The following is a 15,733-nucleotide window of genomic DNA, read 5'->3' on the forward strand; positions in this document are numbered from 1 at the left end:
ATGATGGGAAGTAAGAACTGACTCCTTCAAGTTGTCCTCTGACTGCCACACACTCACACATCCAACAAATAAACAAATCGACCTTTTTAAATTTTTGAAAAGAAATAATCAAGGCTGCCAGAAGCCTTGCTGGAGGCACAGGTGGGTAAGCCATGACGTGAGAGGCAGGATTTGTGAAGTCAAATAACAATCAGGGGTCAGAGTCATGAGCTACAAAGCCCAAATGCCGGGCCCTGGAAGAACAGTGCCCTTTGACCTTACTAGCTCTGATCACCTTCTGTGCAGGTGTCCACCTTCCAGTGAGTGGATAATAATTAGTCTATTAACTCTTCTCATCACGGTTATCTGCCAGTCAGAAGTCCTGGAGTTTCTCTTCTACCAATAGGCACGCCAGACTTGAATTTTGCACCAGGTGGTTGTTATTTTTCTTTACCCATTCATAATTTTAAATGGTCTGAGCAATATAAATTTCTCTTCTGCTCATATAAAGCAATAAAATGTGAAGACACATTATTTTGTGCACTAAAACTTATCATGCAGCCTGTGTTTTCTTCTAAGTTCCATTTCTCCACAGCAGTAAACAATCACCCCGTCAAAGGAATTACCTGTGCCTATCTGTAGCTTGCAGGGCCCATCCCTCATTGAATGCACAGCTTCGGGCAGCTGGGACAGAGCGCCACCTACCTGTCACCTTGTCTCCTGCGGAGAGCCGCCAGTCCTCAAAGATGCTGTCATCACTGGGAGTAACTTCACTTTTGGGAACATGGTTACTTACACATGCAAAGAGGGGTAAGTAAAGCCTGTGAGAAGAGAAATGTGGAGCAGTAAGGACAGAAATGAAACCTCCTGGCAGCCAAGCCTGAGAGCAGAGAGGAGGCACACTTCCCTGTGAAAACAGGGTCTCCCTGGAATGTACTATAATTATCAAATTGAGATTCAGACAATAGCTGGGCAGTAGTGGTCCATGCCTTTAATCCCAGAACTCAGGAGGCAGAGGAAGGCAGATCTCTGAGTTTGAGGCCAGCCTGGTCTACAGAGCTAATTCCAGATTGGCCAAGGCTACACAAATACCCTGTCTTGACAAACAAACAAACAAACAAGAGAGCGATAATAGACAATGAGCAATGCAGTGCAAAATATCTTTATACTTTAACCAACAATGTGGAAAAGCCATCAAGGCTGGCATGTATCTGTCTATTGTCCACAAAAGCAGAAGCTAAGACTTTAAGTCACAATATTAGGATGATAAATCAGTGGGAGAATAAACAAGATAGGGCTTGGCTTTCTCCATTTGGATGATCTTACTTTGTTGAAAGATGATATTTGGAAAACCAGGAAACAACTTACAAAGGCTTTAACTCATGGCCTCATTTACAGTCTCAAGCAGCAAGGCATTGAGTGTGAGTGTGGTTAAACCCCAGGTGGTCTTCCATTGTGGCCACTGTGTTTCTTCTCTGTCCACACTTTCTTGTTAAATATTTTCCTCATCCTCCATGGTTGCACACTCTGGAGTGTCCACAGCTGCTGCTCTCTGGATTTCTGCTTCAGCTAGGGGAAGCAGTGTGTCCTCTCTGTGTCTTGAATGTCCTCCTAAGTCAAGCGGGTTCACTAGAAGCCACTAGTGCCGTGAGGGAAGGAAGACTGATGAATGTCTTAGCTGGAGGGATAAATCAGCGAAGCCTTAACTGGTGCTGGGGTGAGCTGATGCGTACAGAATCTGAACCGTCTGAAACATATTCATGTCATCTGTCTAGACTCTCACCCCCAGATGGTGACAACATGTTCTTGAAATCCTGAGCTTCAAATACCAACATAAAAATTTCCTGAAATCCTAATTAAAACAAGAAAGAACTGATTCTTAAAAGTGCAAAAACTGTACACATTGGTAAGACCACATATCATGTCCCCACACACTTGCATTTTGTGCTGTTTACCTGGAGTTTTGAATATCTGTCTCTTGGATGTTAACATTTCTTCTTGGAAAAAGTGTTCAAAATCCTTCCTTCCCACTATTCATTACTGAAATATATAGTCCGTGATAGGTCACCTGTGATTTTGCTTCTTGTTCCTATCTGTCTATAGTTTAGTTCCTATTTTTGGACTTTTCCTCAAACCTCCTAACTCCCACACTTACTGCCTGTAACAACCACCATTTCATTCTAAACTTCTGTGAGATCAACTTCTTCAATTCTATATTTTAATATGTTAAGTGAACAAGAGATCTCTAATAGTAAATGGCAGTGCAAGGCTGGAGAGATGGCTCAGCAGCCAAGAGCACTGGCTGCTCTTCCAGAGGACCCAGGTTTCATTCCCAGCAACCATGTGGTGACTCACATTATCCATTAACTGCAGTTCCAGGGTATTTGATGCCTTCTGGCCTCTCAGACACTACACACATGTGGTACACAGACATACATACAGGCAAGACTCCCATACATGTAAAAATAAAATAAATAAAAATTTCAGTGTCAATGCAGTAGTGACTTTGGGAGGTCTGCAGCATCCACTGCAGATTGACTCACATAAGATTTGGGCCCTGGGGCTAGGGGAATGGATCAGCTGGTAAAGTGTCTGATGTGCACACATGAGGACCTGAGGGAAAAAGCCAGATGTGACTAATTAAAGCAATGTATGACTGCCATATAAAATGGGAGAATATAAAACCTGTATGTATGTAAAAGTTCCCTGTAATTTCACTGTCTAGAAAATAAATTGCATTGACATTTTGCTTCATTTCGCCCCAGAACTTTGTATATATTTTTAATATTAACAGTCTCTTATCTTTTCATCATAAATTATTTGCATTGTCAGAGGGTTTTACGTTGGCCTGTAGTTATGTCTCTCTATCTTACCACAGTTTATTTACACACTATATAAATTGTATCCAACACCATTTTCTTGAAGAGATGTTTAGTTTATTCAGAGAAATTTCTTATGAATTACTTTACATGGTTACATTAGAATCACACATTGCTTTATTAGTCATAACAGACTTTTCCCCCATCTGGGTTCTGAGGCTCGAGCTCAGGTCCTCATGCTTGCACAACAAACACTTAACCAACTGAGCCATCTCCCCAGATTCTTCTACAAAGATTAAATTTGGAAGAAGAACTATCTTAGAGCTACTGCCCGGTCTTCACAGGTAATGTCTGTGAATTCTGTTTTTATCAGTGAATGAATGGAAAGTGGATCTTCCCATAAGTCTCATAGCTACTGATAGTGACCCTTTATATACACATGAAGCATTAGTGCAAATATGCCTTTATCATTGTAATATGATTATCATACGAAGCAATGGGCACCTGCTGGCAATCCGTAATACAGGAGGGAGCTGTCTTCGTTGTTTGAACAAATGAATAGTAAGTACCCACAGTCACAAATCACTACCCATTTGTAACTTTTTGTGAAAGACAAAAATCAACTATTAACAGATAGTTTTCCTTTTCTGGACTTCAAACTCTTGATGATAGAAAGGACATTGAGCTCTTTTGTGGACGCCATCCTCTCATTGTGGTCCTTCAGGGAGCAGCAACTCTGGAGGAGGATTCCTGTATTGTTCCCTTTCCTTCTGGCCACAGTGTAAACAAAGTCTTTGAAATATACAGAAGTAAAAATAACCAAACACTTTGTTTAAAATAACCTGTGTTCCCATTGCTGAGATAAAAGTGCATGTGGTTGGTTTTTTTACTCTTACTCTTTGCTCTTTGGGGGCCTGCCATCCAGATTCCAAGTAAATACTTGGAGACTTATTCTTATGAATGCCGAGCCTTAGCTTAGCTTATTTCTAGCCAGCTTTTCTTAAATTGTCCCATCTACCTTTTGCCTCTGGGCTTTTATCTTCCTCTATTCTATATATCTTTCTTTCCGTCTTACTTTGTGGCTGGCTATGTTGCTGGGTGGCTGGTCCCCGGCATCCTTCTCTCCTCCTTTTCTTGCTCCTCGACCCCTTCCCTAGATTTCTCCTCTATTTATTTTCTCTGCCCTCAAACCCTGTCTATCCTTTCTCCTGCCTTGCTATTGGCCATTTAGTTCTTTATTAGACTAATCAGGTGTTTGAAACAGGCAAAGTAACACAGCTTCACAGAGTTAAGCAAATGCAGCATCAAAGAATGCACCACATCTTTTGCATTATTAAACAAATATTCCACAGCATAAATGAATATAACACATCTTCAGCTAACATTCCACAACAAGTACATGTTAAGTTTTTACTATAATTAAATCAATTTATGAAAGAAATATGATATGACAGATTCTCCTGGAAGCCATTCTCAATATTCTTCTATTCTCCTCAAGGTAACAATGCCTATTTTGCTATTATTACATACATATTTACATAAGCAAGTGTATTCTTAAATTATCTGTTTATGTATATCCGTACATATTGTTTCATTGAGGAAGTAACATTTACATTTTTTCATTTTCACATAAAATCACTTTTCTCTTTAAATAGTTACTTTATTTTTATTATGTATATATATATATATATATACATATGTGTGTGAGTAATCTCTCTCCGATACATGGCAGTCAGTGGTACTGCCTTCTCACTGCTATAAAATACGTCCTATAATAACATGTTGTCCCTGGGCCTGCGGAGATGACTCAATGAGTAGCGTGCTTGCTGCATAGCATGAGGACTGAGTTCCGATTCCCAGCACCCAGGTGAAAAGCCAAGCAGTGCAGCACATATCATAAACCCTGTGCTGGTGGAGGCAGAGACAGGTGGATCCTGGAGGCTCCCTGGCCAGGCAATCTAACCAAAGCAGCAAGCTCCAGGTTCAGTAGAACTTGTCCCAAAAAATAAACTACAAACTAATACAGAAGGACATCTGATGTTGTCATCTGCCCTACACAACACACACACACACACACACACACACACACACACACACACACACACACACAGACAACATCTCTAAATTACTCACATCTCTACTGGCAGGAGGCTAGTTTGTTCCCACTTTATTTGCTAATAAAAGCAGAGCTGCACAGAGTACTCCTGCATGTTTCTCGGCACATATAGAAATGGGATGGATATCCCCCAGCCTAGACTTTGCAAGTTGTGACCATGATCATGGGTTTCTCACACTTTGAGCTTTTCTTTTCTTTTTTTTTTTGAAATTTTTTATTTGAGCTAGAAACAATATTGTTTTACATGTTAATTCCAGTTCCCGCTCCCTCCTTCCCCTGCCCCCCCCAACAAATACCCTTTCTGCTCCCCAGGGAGGATGAGGCCTTCCATAGGGAGTCTTATGAGTCTGTCATATCCTTTGGGATAGGATATGGGATAGACACACATCCCGTGTTTCTAGGCTCAGAGAGTATCCCTCTATGTGGAATTGGCTCCCAAAGTCCATTCCTATGCTAGGGATAAGGGGCCCCATAGATTTCTGAGATCTCCTCACTGACACCATGTTCGTGGGGTCTGGATCAGTCTCCTGCTAGTTTCCCAGCTATCAGTCTGGGGACCATGGACTCCCTTGTTCAGGTCAGCTGTTTCTGTGGGCTTCAGCCTGATCTGAACCCCTTTTCTCATCACTCCCCCTTCTCTGCAACTGGATTACAGTTCAGTTCAGTGTTTAGCTGTGGGTGTCTGATTCTACTGCGGGATGAAGGCTATAGGATAGGATATAAGTTAGTCTTCAGTCTCTTTATCAGGGGAAGGCATTTAACATCTCCTCTGTTGCTTAAATCATTCATTGGTGTCATCTTTGTAGATCTCCAGACATTTCCTTTGTGCCTGAATTCTCTTTAAACCTATAATGTCTGTTATGGTATCTCTTATCTTGCTCTCTTCTATTCTTCCCTCAACTCAACCTTCCTGCTTCCTCCTGTCCTCCTCATCCTTCCTCTTCTCCCCTTCTTATTCCATCCTTCACTTGGAGCTTTTCAAGATAGTAACAAATTGCCAATAAAAGTGACCTTGCCAGCCCAATTAAGGTATAACTTACAAGTGCCTGCCAGCAGGTGGCGACAACACCTTCAGCAAGAAAAAAAAACCCGGTAAGGTTCCAACAGGATAAACAGCTATCTGGAATTCCAAATCTATTTTATTAAGAGGAGGTAGGAGAGAGAGAAGAGAGAAGGGAAGCGGGGAGGAGGACATGAGGGATCAGGAAGGTCGGGTTGGGGGAAGGACAGAAAGGAAAGAGATACCTTAATAGAGGGAGCCGTTATGGACTTAACGAGAAACCTGACACTAAGGAAATTCCCAGGAATCTACAAAGATGACCCCAACTAAGAATCTAAGCAATAGTGGAGAAGCTACCTTAAATGCCTTTCCCCTATACTGAGATTGAGGACTACCTTGAATGACATCGTAGAGGCTTCATCCAGTAGCTGATGGAAGCAGAAGCAGATTCATAGCTAAGCGCTGAGCTGAACTCCTGGAATCCAGTTGTAGAGAGGGAGGAGTGATGAGCAAAGGGGTCAAGACCATGTTGGGGAAACCCACAGAAACAACTGACCTGAGCAAGTGGGAGATCATGGACCCCAACCAGACAGCTGGGAAACCTGCATAAGACTTAACCAGGCCCCCTGAACATGGGTGTCAGTTGGGGAGCCTGGGCATCCACAGGACCTCTGGCAGTGGAACCAGTATTTATCCCTAGTGCATGAACTGGCTTTTTGGAGCCCATTCCTTATTGAAGGGATACTCTCTCAGCCAAGATACATGGGGAGTGGAGACACTAGATTCTGGCTCCAAATGATGTGACAGACTTGGATGATCCTCATTCGAGGCCTCACCTTTTCTTAGGTGTAGGATGGGCTGGGGAGATTGGGGGGTGAAGGACAGGAGGGAGATGGGACTGGGATTGGCATGTAAAATAAAATTAAAAATAAAGTAAATAAAACCAAAGTAGACAAATGGAGAAAGAGTAGAAAGACTGTAAGAGCCAGAAGACCAGGAAGTTGGCTATGATATTGAGTCTCTGGAAATGACAGGAAACTGCATCCGTAATACCTCAACAATGTGGCTGCAAACAAGACCTGAACAAGATCAATACCAACAGTCATTCTAAAACAGAAGGGGATTCTCACAGCTCCCACCCCCAACAAGAATTACAGGCAATTAAAGGATCCTGTATGAGGGAAAATTACTCTTCCTTGGGGATGAGCCCCCTAATTGGTCATCCAACACCAAGGGGCCAGCCCTGAAATCGTACATACAAGCAACACTTAATGGGCTCCGCAGGTTGTATGTATATATTTATGTACATATAATAACATAATAATTATTAAAGAAAAGATGGTCATCAGTTTGAGAGAGGATGAGGCAGGCGGATATAGAAAAGATTGGAAGGAGAAGAAAGAAAGGGTAAATGATGTAATTATGTTTTAATTTTAAAATAGTATTTTTAAAACCTGGTACATGAAAGTCTAAGAGTTATATACATTGATGGGGTATCATATAATGCTTCAGTACATGTATACATGTGTAATGCTCCCACCAGGTTAAATATACCTGTCTTCTCACTTATTTGTCATTTCTTTATATTGAAAACTTCTAAAATCCTTTCTTATAGCTTATTGAAATGCAGGATACAGAGTTGTTACCTACAATTTCATCTTTTACTGTGTGTGTCTGTAACTTCATGCCTTCTAACCAACCTTCTCCTGTCCCTCATAGTTCTGCTCTTCCCGGCCTCTGATACCCAGCATTCTACTCTAAACTTCAACAATAGCTGCTTTTTTAACCAGTGTGTTAACAGGTTTCTTCTAGTATCTCATTTATCATTGCTCTAATCTTGCCTCTCCTCTGTGTGCTGAACTTTGCATGATGGGAAACATGCCTGTTGTACTGGCTAGTTTTAAGTCAGCTTGACACAAATTAGAGTCATCAGAGAGCAGGGACGTTCAATTGAGGAAAATTCCTCCGTAAGATCAGGCTGTAAGTAAGTCTATAAGGCATTTTCTTAATTCGTGTTAGATGGGAGGGCCCAGCCCTTTGTGGGTGGTGCTATCTATGGGCTGGTGGTCCTAAGTTCTATAAGAAAAGCAAACCCTGCTTAGAGAAAACTAGAAGCAGCACCTTCCATGGCCTCCGCATCGGCTCCTACCTCCAGGTCCCTGCCTTGCTTGAGTTCCTGTCCTGACTTCCTTTGATGATGAACAGCAATATGGAAGTGTAAACCAAATAAACCCTTTCCTCCCAAACTTGCTTTTGGTCCTAATGTTTCTTCATAATGATGGTAACCCTAAGATACCTGTGTATGGTGTACAAAGCAAGTTCTAGTGTGAAATCCATATCAGATACAGAATTATAATTAGCTGGGGCCTCATTTTTCTGCCCAGCACCTTTGAAGACACAGAGATGGACTGAATGTTTCAAGTTCACCATGTCAGCAAACCTCCTTCTAGGATGTGGATTCCTGCCAGACACTCCAGTTACTAATTCAGTTCCAAGGCTCTGTTTCTTTTTCTCTCTGGTTCCTTTCTTTGTCTGATCCAAAGGCAACCACAGCATTCATTGGCAAGCTTTGCTTTTCTGGTTTCAATTTCTTCCTCTTGTCGGAAGCATGGAAGTTTCCTATCTGGATAGCCTAGCTGCGCTTTTAAAAAGATGTCTGTTGTATCTCATCAGGTATTATAGATTTACAGATTATGTGATAGCCAAAACCAGGAATCTGTTCTCATCCTTTCTCCATGTTTTCCATTTCTAATTGCCTCTCAGGGGCTTGTCTGGCACAGCCTCTGCATCTTGTTATATTAAGAATAGCGTCATCGTATCCACTCCATGACTTCTATGTGATGTGACCTGTCTTGTTGTCTCCTTCCATATCCTGAGGTGCTCTCAGCCTCATAAAAGTGGAGTTTACTCCCTTTCAAATCTAAAGTCTGCCTTCCCTCTGCCCTCCATACTGTATAAGCCACCCAGACCTCCACACATCACAAACATGCATATATTCTTACTGTTGTCTCACCCTGGTCATTTAATATAATATTTTATTTTATTTTTTTATTCTTTTTTTCTTTTTTTATTTGAGTTACAAACACGATTGAATTACATGACAATCCCAGTTCCCTTCTCCCTCCCCTCCTCCCCTACCACACCCCAACTAAAACCCTACCTATCGCATGTCCTTTCTTCAAAGCTATACCTGACTCAACCTTTCTGCTCCCTCATGACCTCTGCATCCTTCCTCTTCTTCCCTTCTCATTCTTGTAGCTCCCTTCGCCCTCTCCCCATGCTCTCAATTTGCTCAGGGGATCGTGTTCCTTTCTCCTTCTCCAGGGGACAAAGTTTGTCTCTTTTAGGGTCCTCCTTGTTTACTAGTTTCTCTGGCAGTGTGGATTGTAGTCTGGTAATCCCTTACTCTATGTTTAAAATCCACATACGAGTGAGTACATACCATGTTTGTCTTTTTGTGATTGGGTTACCTCACTCAGAATGGTTTCTTCTAGTTCCATCCATTTTCCTGCAAATTTCAAGATTCCATTGTTTTTTTTTTCTGCTGAGTAGTAATCCATTGTGTAAATGTACCACATTTTTTTCTATCCATTCTTTGGTTGAGGGGCATCTAGGATGCTTCCAGTTTCTGGCTATTACAAATAGTGCTGCTATGAACATATTTTAACAGATATTCTTGTTGTATGAATGTGCTTCTTTTGGGTATTTGCCTAGGAGTAGAATTGCTGGATCTTGTGGTAGACTCATTCCCATTTTCTTGAGGAGTCGCCATACTGATTTCCAAAGTGGTTGTACAAGTTCGCACTCCCACCAGCAGTGGAAAAGTGTTCCTCTTTCTCCACATCCTCTCCAGCATAAACTGTCATTGGTGTTTTTTATTTTAGCCATTCTGACAGGAGTAAGATGGTATCTCAGAATTGTTTTGATTTGCATTTCCCTGATGGCTAAGGATGTTATTTTATTAGTTCTTTGAGAATTTCAGACATGCATACAATGTCCTTTGACCATATTCACTTCTTCACTTCTCCCCAAAACTCCTCTAGTATCCACCCCTACTCCCTAGACCCTCCTCCCAACTTCATGGCCTTTGCTTTGTTTTTATTTTTGCCACCCACTGAGTCCAATTTGTGCTGCATATACGAAAGAATAGGGAGCTGTCCCCTATCGTATGGACCACCTACCAGGGACCACACCCCTAAAGAAATCTGTCTCTCCTTCACTTAGCATCTGTCAATAGCTCTTCAGCTATGGAGGGATGCTGGACTATTGTTTGGTTTAGATGGAGTCTTTCCCTGAATCATGGGAGCAAGACACAGTCTCAAATTTACAGTGAGGAGGCAAGAACTTCAAGAGACCAGAGTAGAATAATGAATACCAGGAAAGAAGCAAGTGTTTCATCAAACTCACCATTCCCAATTTATCTTTTACCCAAACATTTATCTTTTATAAATTTTTATCAACACCCAAAAGCCAGGTGAGAGGTGCTTCATTGTTTGGTCAAATGTATAGGTGGTCATTTGTTTGTCATTTTTCTTCTCATCCTTAGATTGATATTTATTGGTGTGAAACGCAGAGGCATAGAAGGGTTAATGATGTCATAAAAACCTCACTGAGTTTCCACCTTGGTTCTTCTGACATATAAGCTTCTAAATGCAATTATTGGATCTATTAAGGCAGCAGCTTTGATCTTCGATTGTTGTTATGAATTGAAACAAAATCATACTGATGCTTCTTCACAATTTCTATTATTGTCATTAACCTGCAGTCCCTTAATGATTTGCCTTTATCTTTTGGAAGGGAATCTGATGCTGCTGTCAGAGCTCTCACATAAAGCTCCCAGGGCCCATGCTGGCTAGTAAGCTTCCTCTAGGTGTGTGAATTCAACTATTGAAAAATCACTTCCAAAAAGTATTCTGTCCGTTTCCAAATGACTCCTGTGGATTTCTGGGGTCCTATGGCATCTTTGGAATACTGATGGGCCATTTTACCTAGAACATGATTTGTGTTGTTGATTTTTAATAAAAGTATAAAAGATTGCCCCCAGGACCTCTTGAATGAAAATATAAAAGGTTACAAAGAGTTTAAGTGAGTATTCCTTCAACTTAGGTTGATGCTGATTCCAAGTGTTTCTCACACTTTACACTTGGCCCAGTTTCACATCTTCTTGCTTTGGTAGCAGGCATTTATAGGCATATACTATCAACGGGAAAATGTTTATCATCTCTGAACGATCCCTCAACAAAGTAAGTGAGTAAAGGATGTGCCCATAGTTCAAATACACTTTCAAACTTCAAACAGAATTAAATTCTGTAAGCGCTTTGGTTTTCTTCTTTAAGTGATTAAGCTATAGCTTATAGTAATTCCCCTTTTGTATGCTTTAGAATATATATCCTCCTTAACCATCTTAAAGTTTTGACATTTTAAAAAATACTTATCTTTGTTTATCACCTAGGCTCACCTTCACTGAGCACACTATCTAGTGATATAAAGCCCCAGAATGCTGGCACTTAGGACATTACAGGAACTCCATGTTAGGCACAGGGAAGAGACCACATATGTGTCTTACAATGTCCCACAGTTGGACTTTGCCTGTCACATCATGCCATTGGCCATTGCAAACAAGTACTTAACTAGTGCAACATCTGTGCCCCAAGGAATTGACTGGCCCATAGCTGGCTGTGAAGAGTCATGTATGAAAAAAATAAGTGTTGATTGAAGTATGTAAAGAAAAACAGAGTTCTTGATACAGACCAGGGAATATTGAAGATTCTAAAAACGAATTCTTTAATGTGTATACTTTAAAGGTCTGTACTCAGTAGTCATTATCCATTCTATCAGAAAGCCAGTTTGCTGTGATTTTTCCATGAAGAAAAAATAGTTGGTGGAGAGTTATCAGGAGGCTAAGGGTCAGAGTCTCCACAAAGTGCTGCCAAATTATACAACACTGTTTCATGTTCTCAAGATGCTCTGTGGAATATGGAAGATCCTAGAGACAGATGCTTCTGCCCCAGAGCATCTGGAGTCAGGGAATAAAGGCAATACTTTATACAATGGATTCCTATAAACCAGAGTTGTCTGGGTCTGTGCATATGAACTTCAGCCAGTGAGCAGTGTCAGCCACATCAAAGGGTTGGGGACTATGATGACGCATGTTTCAAAGTGTGTGAATGATCCAAGTTGAGCTGTAAAACAACAGAAGACTCAATAAGTAGACCTTCCACCCAGGACATGTCCTGTGCATGGGCAGTCAGGTCAGCAGGCCAGACCTGTTGGGTTTCAATTATAGTCATGCTCTAAGCATACTACTGTGAATGCCTTCCTGTAACTGTTAAAAAAGATGCCATCTAAACACCTGCTAAGTCCACATCTACTTACAAAGAACTGAGGTTTTTCCCAAACTACCAACTGAAAAGGCTCTAAGTGGAAATTTTACTCAGCTACTGGAAGTATCTAAGAGTATTATTCATGTAGACACATTCCCATGTGTTGCATGGTACATGACCATAGGTAGAGTGGATGAATAGTGTTCTACTGATGTCTGTCGTTTTTGTTGACTCATCCACCAATCTCCTATAGATATTATGAATATTTGTGGTGAGGATGATGGAATCCCAATTTTCCTCTAATAGATATTTCCTTTTAGAACTAAAAGGGACCTCAGTGAAAGTTTTGGTTACTAAGGACTTAAGAATCTTGGCTGAAAGCTAGGCTAAATAATTTGTGCTATGACAGCTCTGTGTAGTTTCCACAGCATGCCCACACACAGAAGTCTTACTAACTAGTCTGAAAAGATAAAAAGAGAGAAAGCAGCATTGTGGGAAAGATATAAGTGTTGGAATCTAGTAGCCAAATTCAGACCTCACATATTCTGCTAACAGCAGGGTGATCTTAGGCAAGTGACCAGGGCTGTCTAATTCACCATTCAGCTGACGATAAGATGGACCAGTCACAATGTCTAACAAGGATTCTATTAGGTACCTGGCTATTATCATCTCCTTACTCATCATTTGTATCAAAATGACAGACTGATCGGATGTTAGATACCCCTTCAAAACTCTGTTGTCTAAGAGACTGAAAGAGACAATCAGAATGCCTCGGATACCGCTTCCCTAATAGTGCACAGCCTACTGGTTTGTTCTGCTTTATTGAGATAGCCCTGGGGAGCATATCAAAATCTGTCATCAGATATGGGCAAACACCTGGTACATACAGAAAGGCTGGGAGCTATTGGGCAAAATGTATCCATATACTCACTGCATGGCATAGCCATATACGGAGCAAAGCTTTTTAACTCTAACCATATGGGCAGAGGTTTTGAAAACACTAGAGCCTAGAATTTTAATCACTGTCTTAACATTCACTGAATGAAAGTGAGCAACTATAAGCTGTATCTAGGCGAAACATGGCTCGTCAAAGGGTTTTGAAAGGTGAGTATTAAAATCCACAGACTAAAGCTATCAAAGCTATGGAGGCCTAATATTGAGTTGAGTCAAACAGGACCAAAGCTTATACCTGTTTTTATTGTAAAAATGTAAAATAACTAGGGCCTGAGCTGCTAAAATGAGGACCTGGGTTTGATCCCCACACCTATGTAAAAAACTGGTGTGGGTATTAGTGGCATGGCCTGGGGCTCACTGGCCAGCCAGCCTAGCCTAAGCAGCAATCTTCAGGCCCCAGAAAACAAACAAACAAACAAACAAACAAACAAAGGTACAGGGCTCCTGATAAATGATCATGACCTCAGACCTCTCTAAGCATGCACATGCACATGCACACACCTCTAACAGTCATTAGAGGTCTTTAAATAGCAAAAGTCTTAACTCTATTTCCCTTCTGATCAACCATTAAAATCATTTGATTAATAAGCTCAATATTCTGATGCTAAATATTATTTTAAAAAAAACAAAGAATAAAGGCAAAGTTAGTATTGGAAAGATAAAAAAATGAAAAAAAAGAAGACACAATGCTACACTCTCAATACTACACTAAGTTGTTCCTTTCTCCTCCATCCCATAGCTTCACCCTTGCTGGCTCTGACACCATCGTATGCCTAGCCAATGGCAAGTGGAATTCAAGTAACCACCAGTGCCTGGCTGTCTCCTGCGATGAGCCCCCCAATGTGGACCACGCCTCTCCAGAGACTGCCCACCGACTTTTCGGAGATACAGCATTCTACTACTGTGCAGATGGTTACAGCCTGGCTGACAATTCCCAGCTCATCTGCAATGCCCAGGGAAAATGGGTTCCCCCAGAAGGCCAGGCTGTGCCACGCTGTATAGCTCACTTCTGTGAAAAACCTCCATCTGTTTCCTACAGTATTCTGGAATCTGTGAGCAAAGCAAAATTTGCCACGGGCTCAGTAGTGAGCTTCAAGTGCTTGGAAGGTTTTGTGCTGAACACGTCGGCAAAGATTGAATGCCTGAGAGGGGGACAGTGGAGCCCTTCTCCCCTATCAGTCCAGTGCATCCCAGTGCGGTGCGGAGAGCCTCCCAGCATCATGAATGGCTATGCGAGTGGAACAAACTACAGTTTTGGGGCCATGGTAGCGTATAGCTGTCACAAGGGATTCTATATCAAAGGAGAGAAGAAGAGCACCTGTGAGGCCACCGGACAGTGGAGCAGGCCCCTGCCCACCTGCCACCCTGTTTCCTGTAATGAACCACCTAAGGTAGAGAACGGCTTTCTGGAGGTAAGTGACTCACTGCGAAAATGATCCATGACTTCCACCACTCATAGGGCTGTCTACCATGGCTAACCCAGTATCGAGGAGTAGAAGCAGTGAACATATTGATTGCTGAAACAGAAGTGGCTCAAACCTATACATAGTGTCTACTGCATAAAAATGAATCAAGATAACTGTGAAAGCTTAAAACATATATCCTTTAATTTTTTATTTTATGTGTATGGGGTGTTTGCTTGCATATATGATTGTGCACCATGTGTGTGCCTGGTATCAAGGAGACCAGAAAAGGGCAACAGATTTCATGGGACTGGAGTTACAGACAGTTGTGAGCCTCCATGTGGGTCCTGAGAATTCAATCCTAGTCCTCTGTTGGGGGTGGGAGCAGCCAGTGCTCATAACCACTGCACCATTTCTCCAGCCTCTTCAGTATACAACATTCTGCATTATAGTAAGCTACAGGCATTCCAAGGCCTTTGTAGCCTTTGCTTAGCCTTAAATGTGGAGTTAGAGTAAGCCAATTTCAATGAAATACCATTTTCCTTTATAGAATTCATCACCTAAATGGAACTCAGAGATATTTATTGTCACTGATTTTTAAATGAAATATGAAGTGCAGTTTTGCATTGTTATTTTGAAATACCTAAAGGTAATTTCAGCATGATGAGCTAACTGTTAAACAAGATACAAATATGACCTGCTTCCCTGATAAAGTATCTTTCCAGTGAGTGTGCGAGAAGACAAGACCTTGTCCCGACCTGCAGGACGTCAACCTGGGGCAAGAGAGTCAGGGATAGGGAATGGGGACAAGAGAAGCAGAAAGAACAACCACAAGACAGGATTCTGATCAAGTGGCAAACTTTACTTTTTTCTCAGGCTAGCTTATATAGTCGGCAGAGCAGGATATGGGGAGGGGTAGAATAGGTTGTTTGAGAGCCAGGTGTTAGTGTAAGCAGGATATTAGGAAACCACAAAGAGGATGTTTGGCAGAATAAAGAGTTTATGAGTAAGAGGTCCAGGAAGGGTTGCCTAGCTGACTGAGCCTGTGGGTGGAGGACTGGGTCAAGTTGTTTCTTTTCTTGAGCTGAGGTTCTAAGGAGCTGCTATGTAAAGGTTGACTATGAGGCCTGCCAAGCTTG

General features: G+C 41.6%; 1 protein-coding gene across 1 annotated transcript in view; it reads left to right on the forward strand.

Moving 5' to 3' along the window:
• Positions 1 to 15,733, forward strand: part of Svep1 (sushi, von Willebrand factor type A, EGF and pentraxin domain containing 1) — a 179,026-nt gene that overhangs the window by 132,636 nt on the left and 30,657 nt on the right. The window contains exons 36-37 of the mRNA XM_027403038.2: positions 622 to 789; positions 13,931 to 14,603. Of these exons, the coding sequence (XP_027258839.1) occupies positions 622 to 789; positions 13,931 to 14,603 (841 nt within the window). The remainder of the gene's footprint in view (positions 1 to 621; positions 790 to 13,930; positions 14,604 to 15,733) is intronic.

This window comes from Cricetulus griseus, chromosome 2 (assembly GCF_003668045.3).
Source record: "Cricetulus griseus strain 17A/GY chromosome 2, alternate assembly CriGri-PICRH-1.0, whole genome shotgun sequence".
NCBI classification, from domain to species: domain Eukaryota; kingdom Metazoa; phylum Chordata; class Mammalia; order Rodentia; family Cricetidae; genus Cricetulus; species Cricetulus griseus.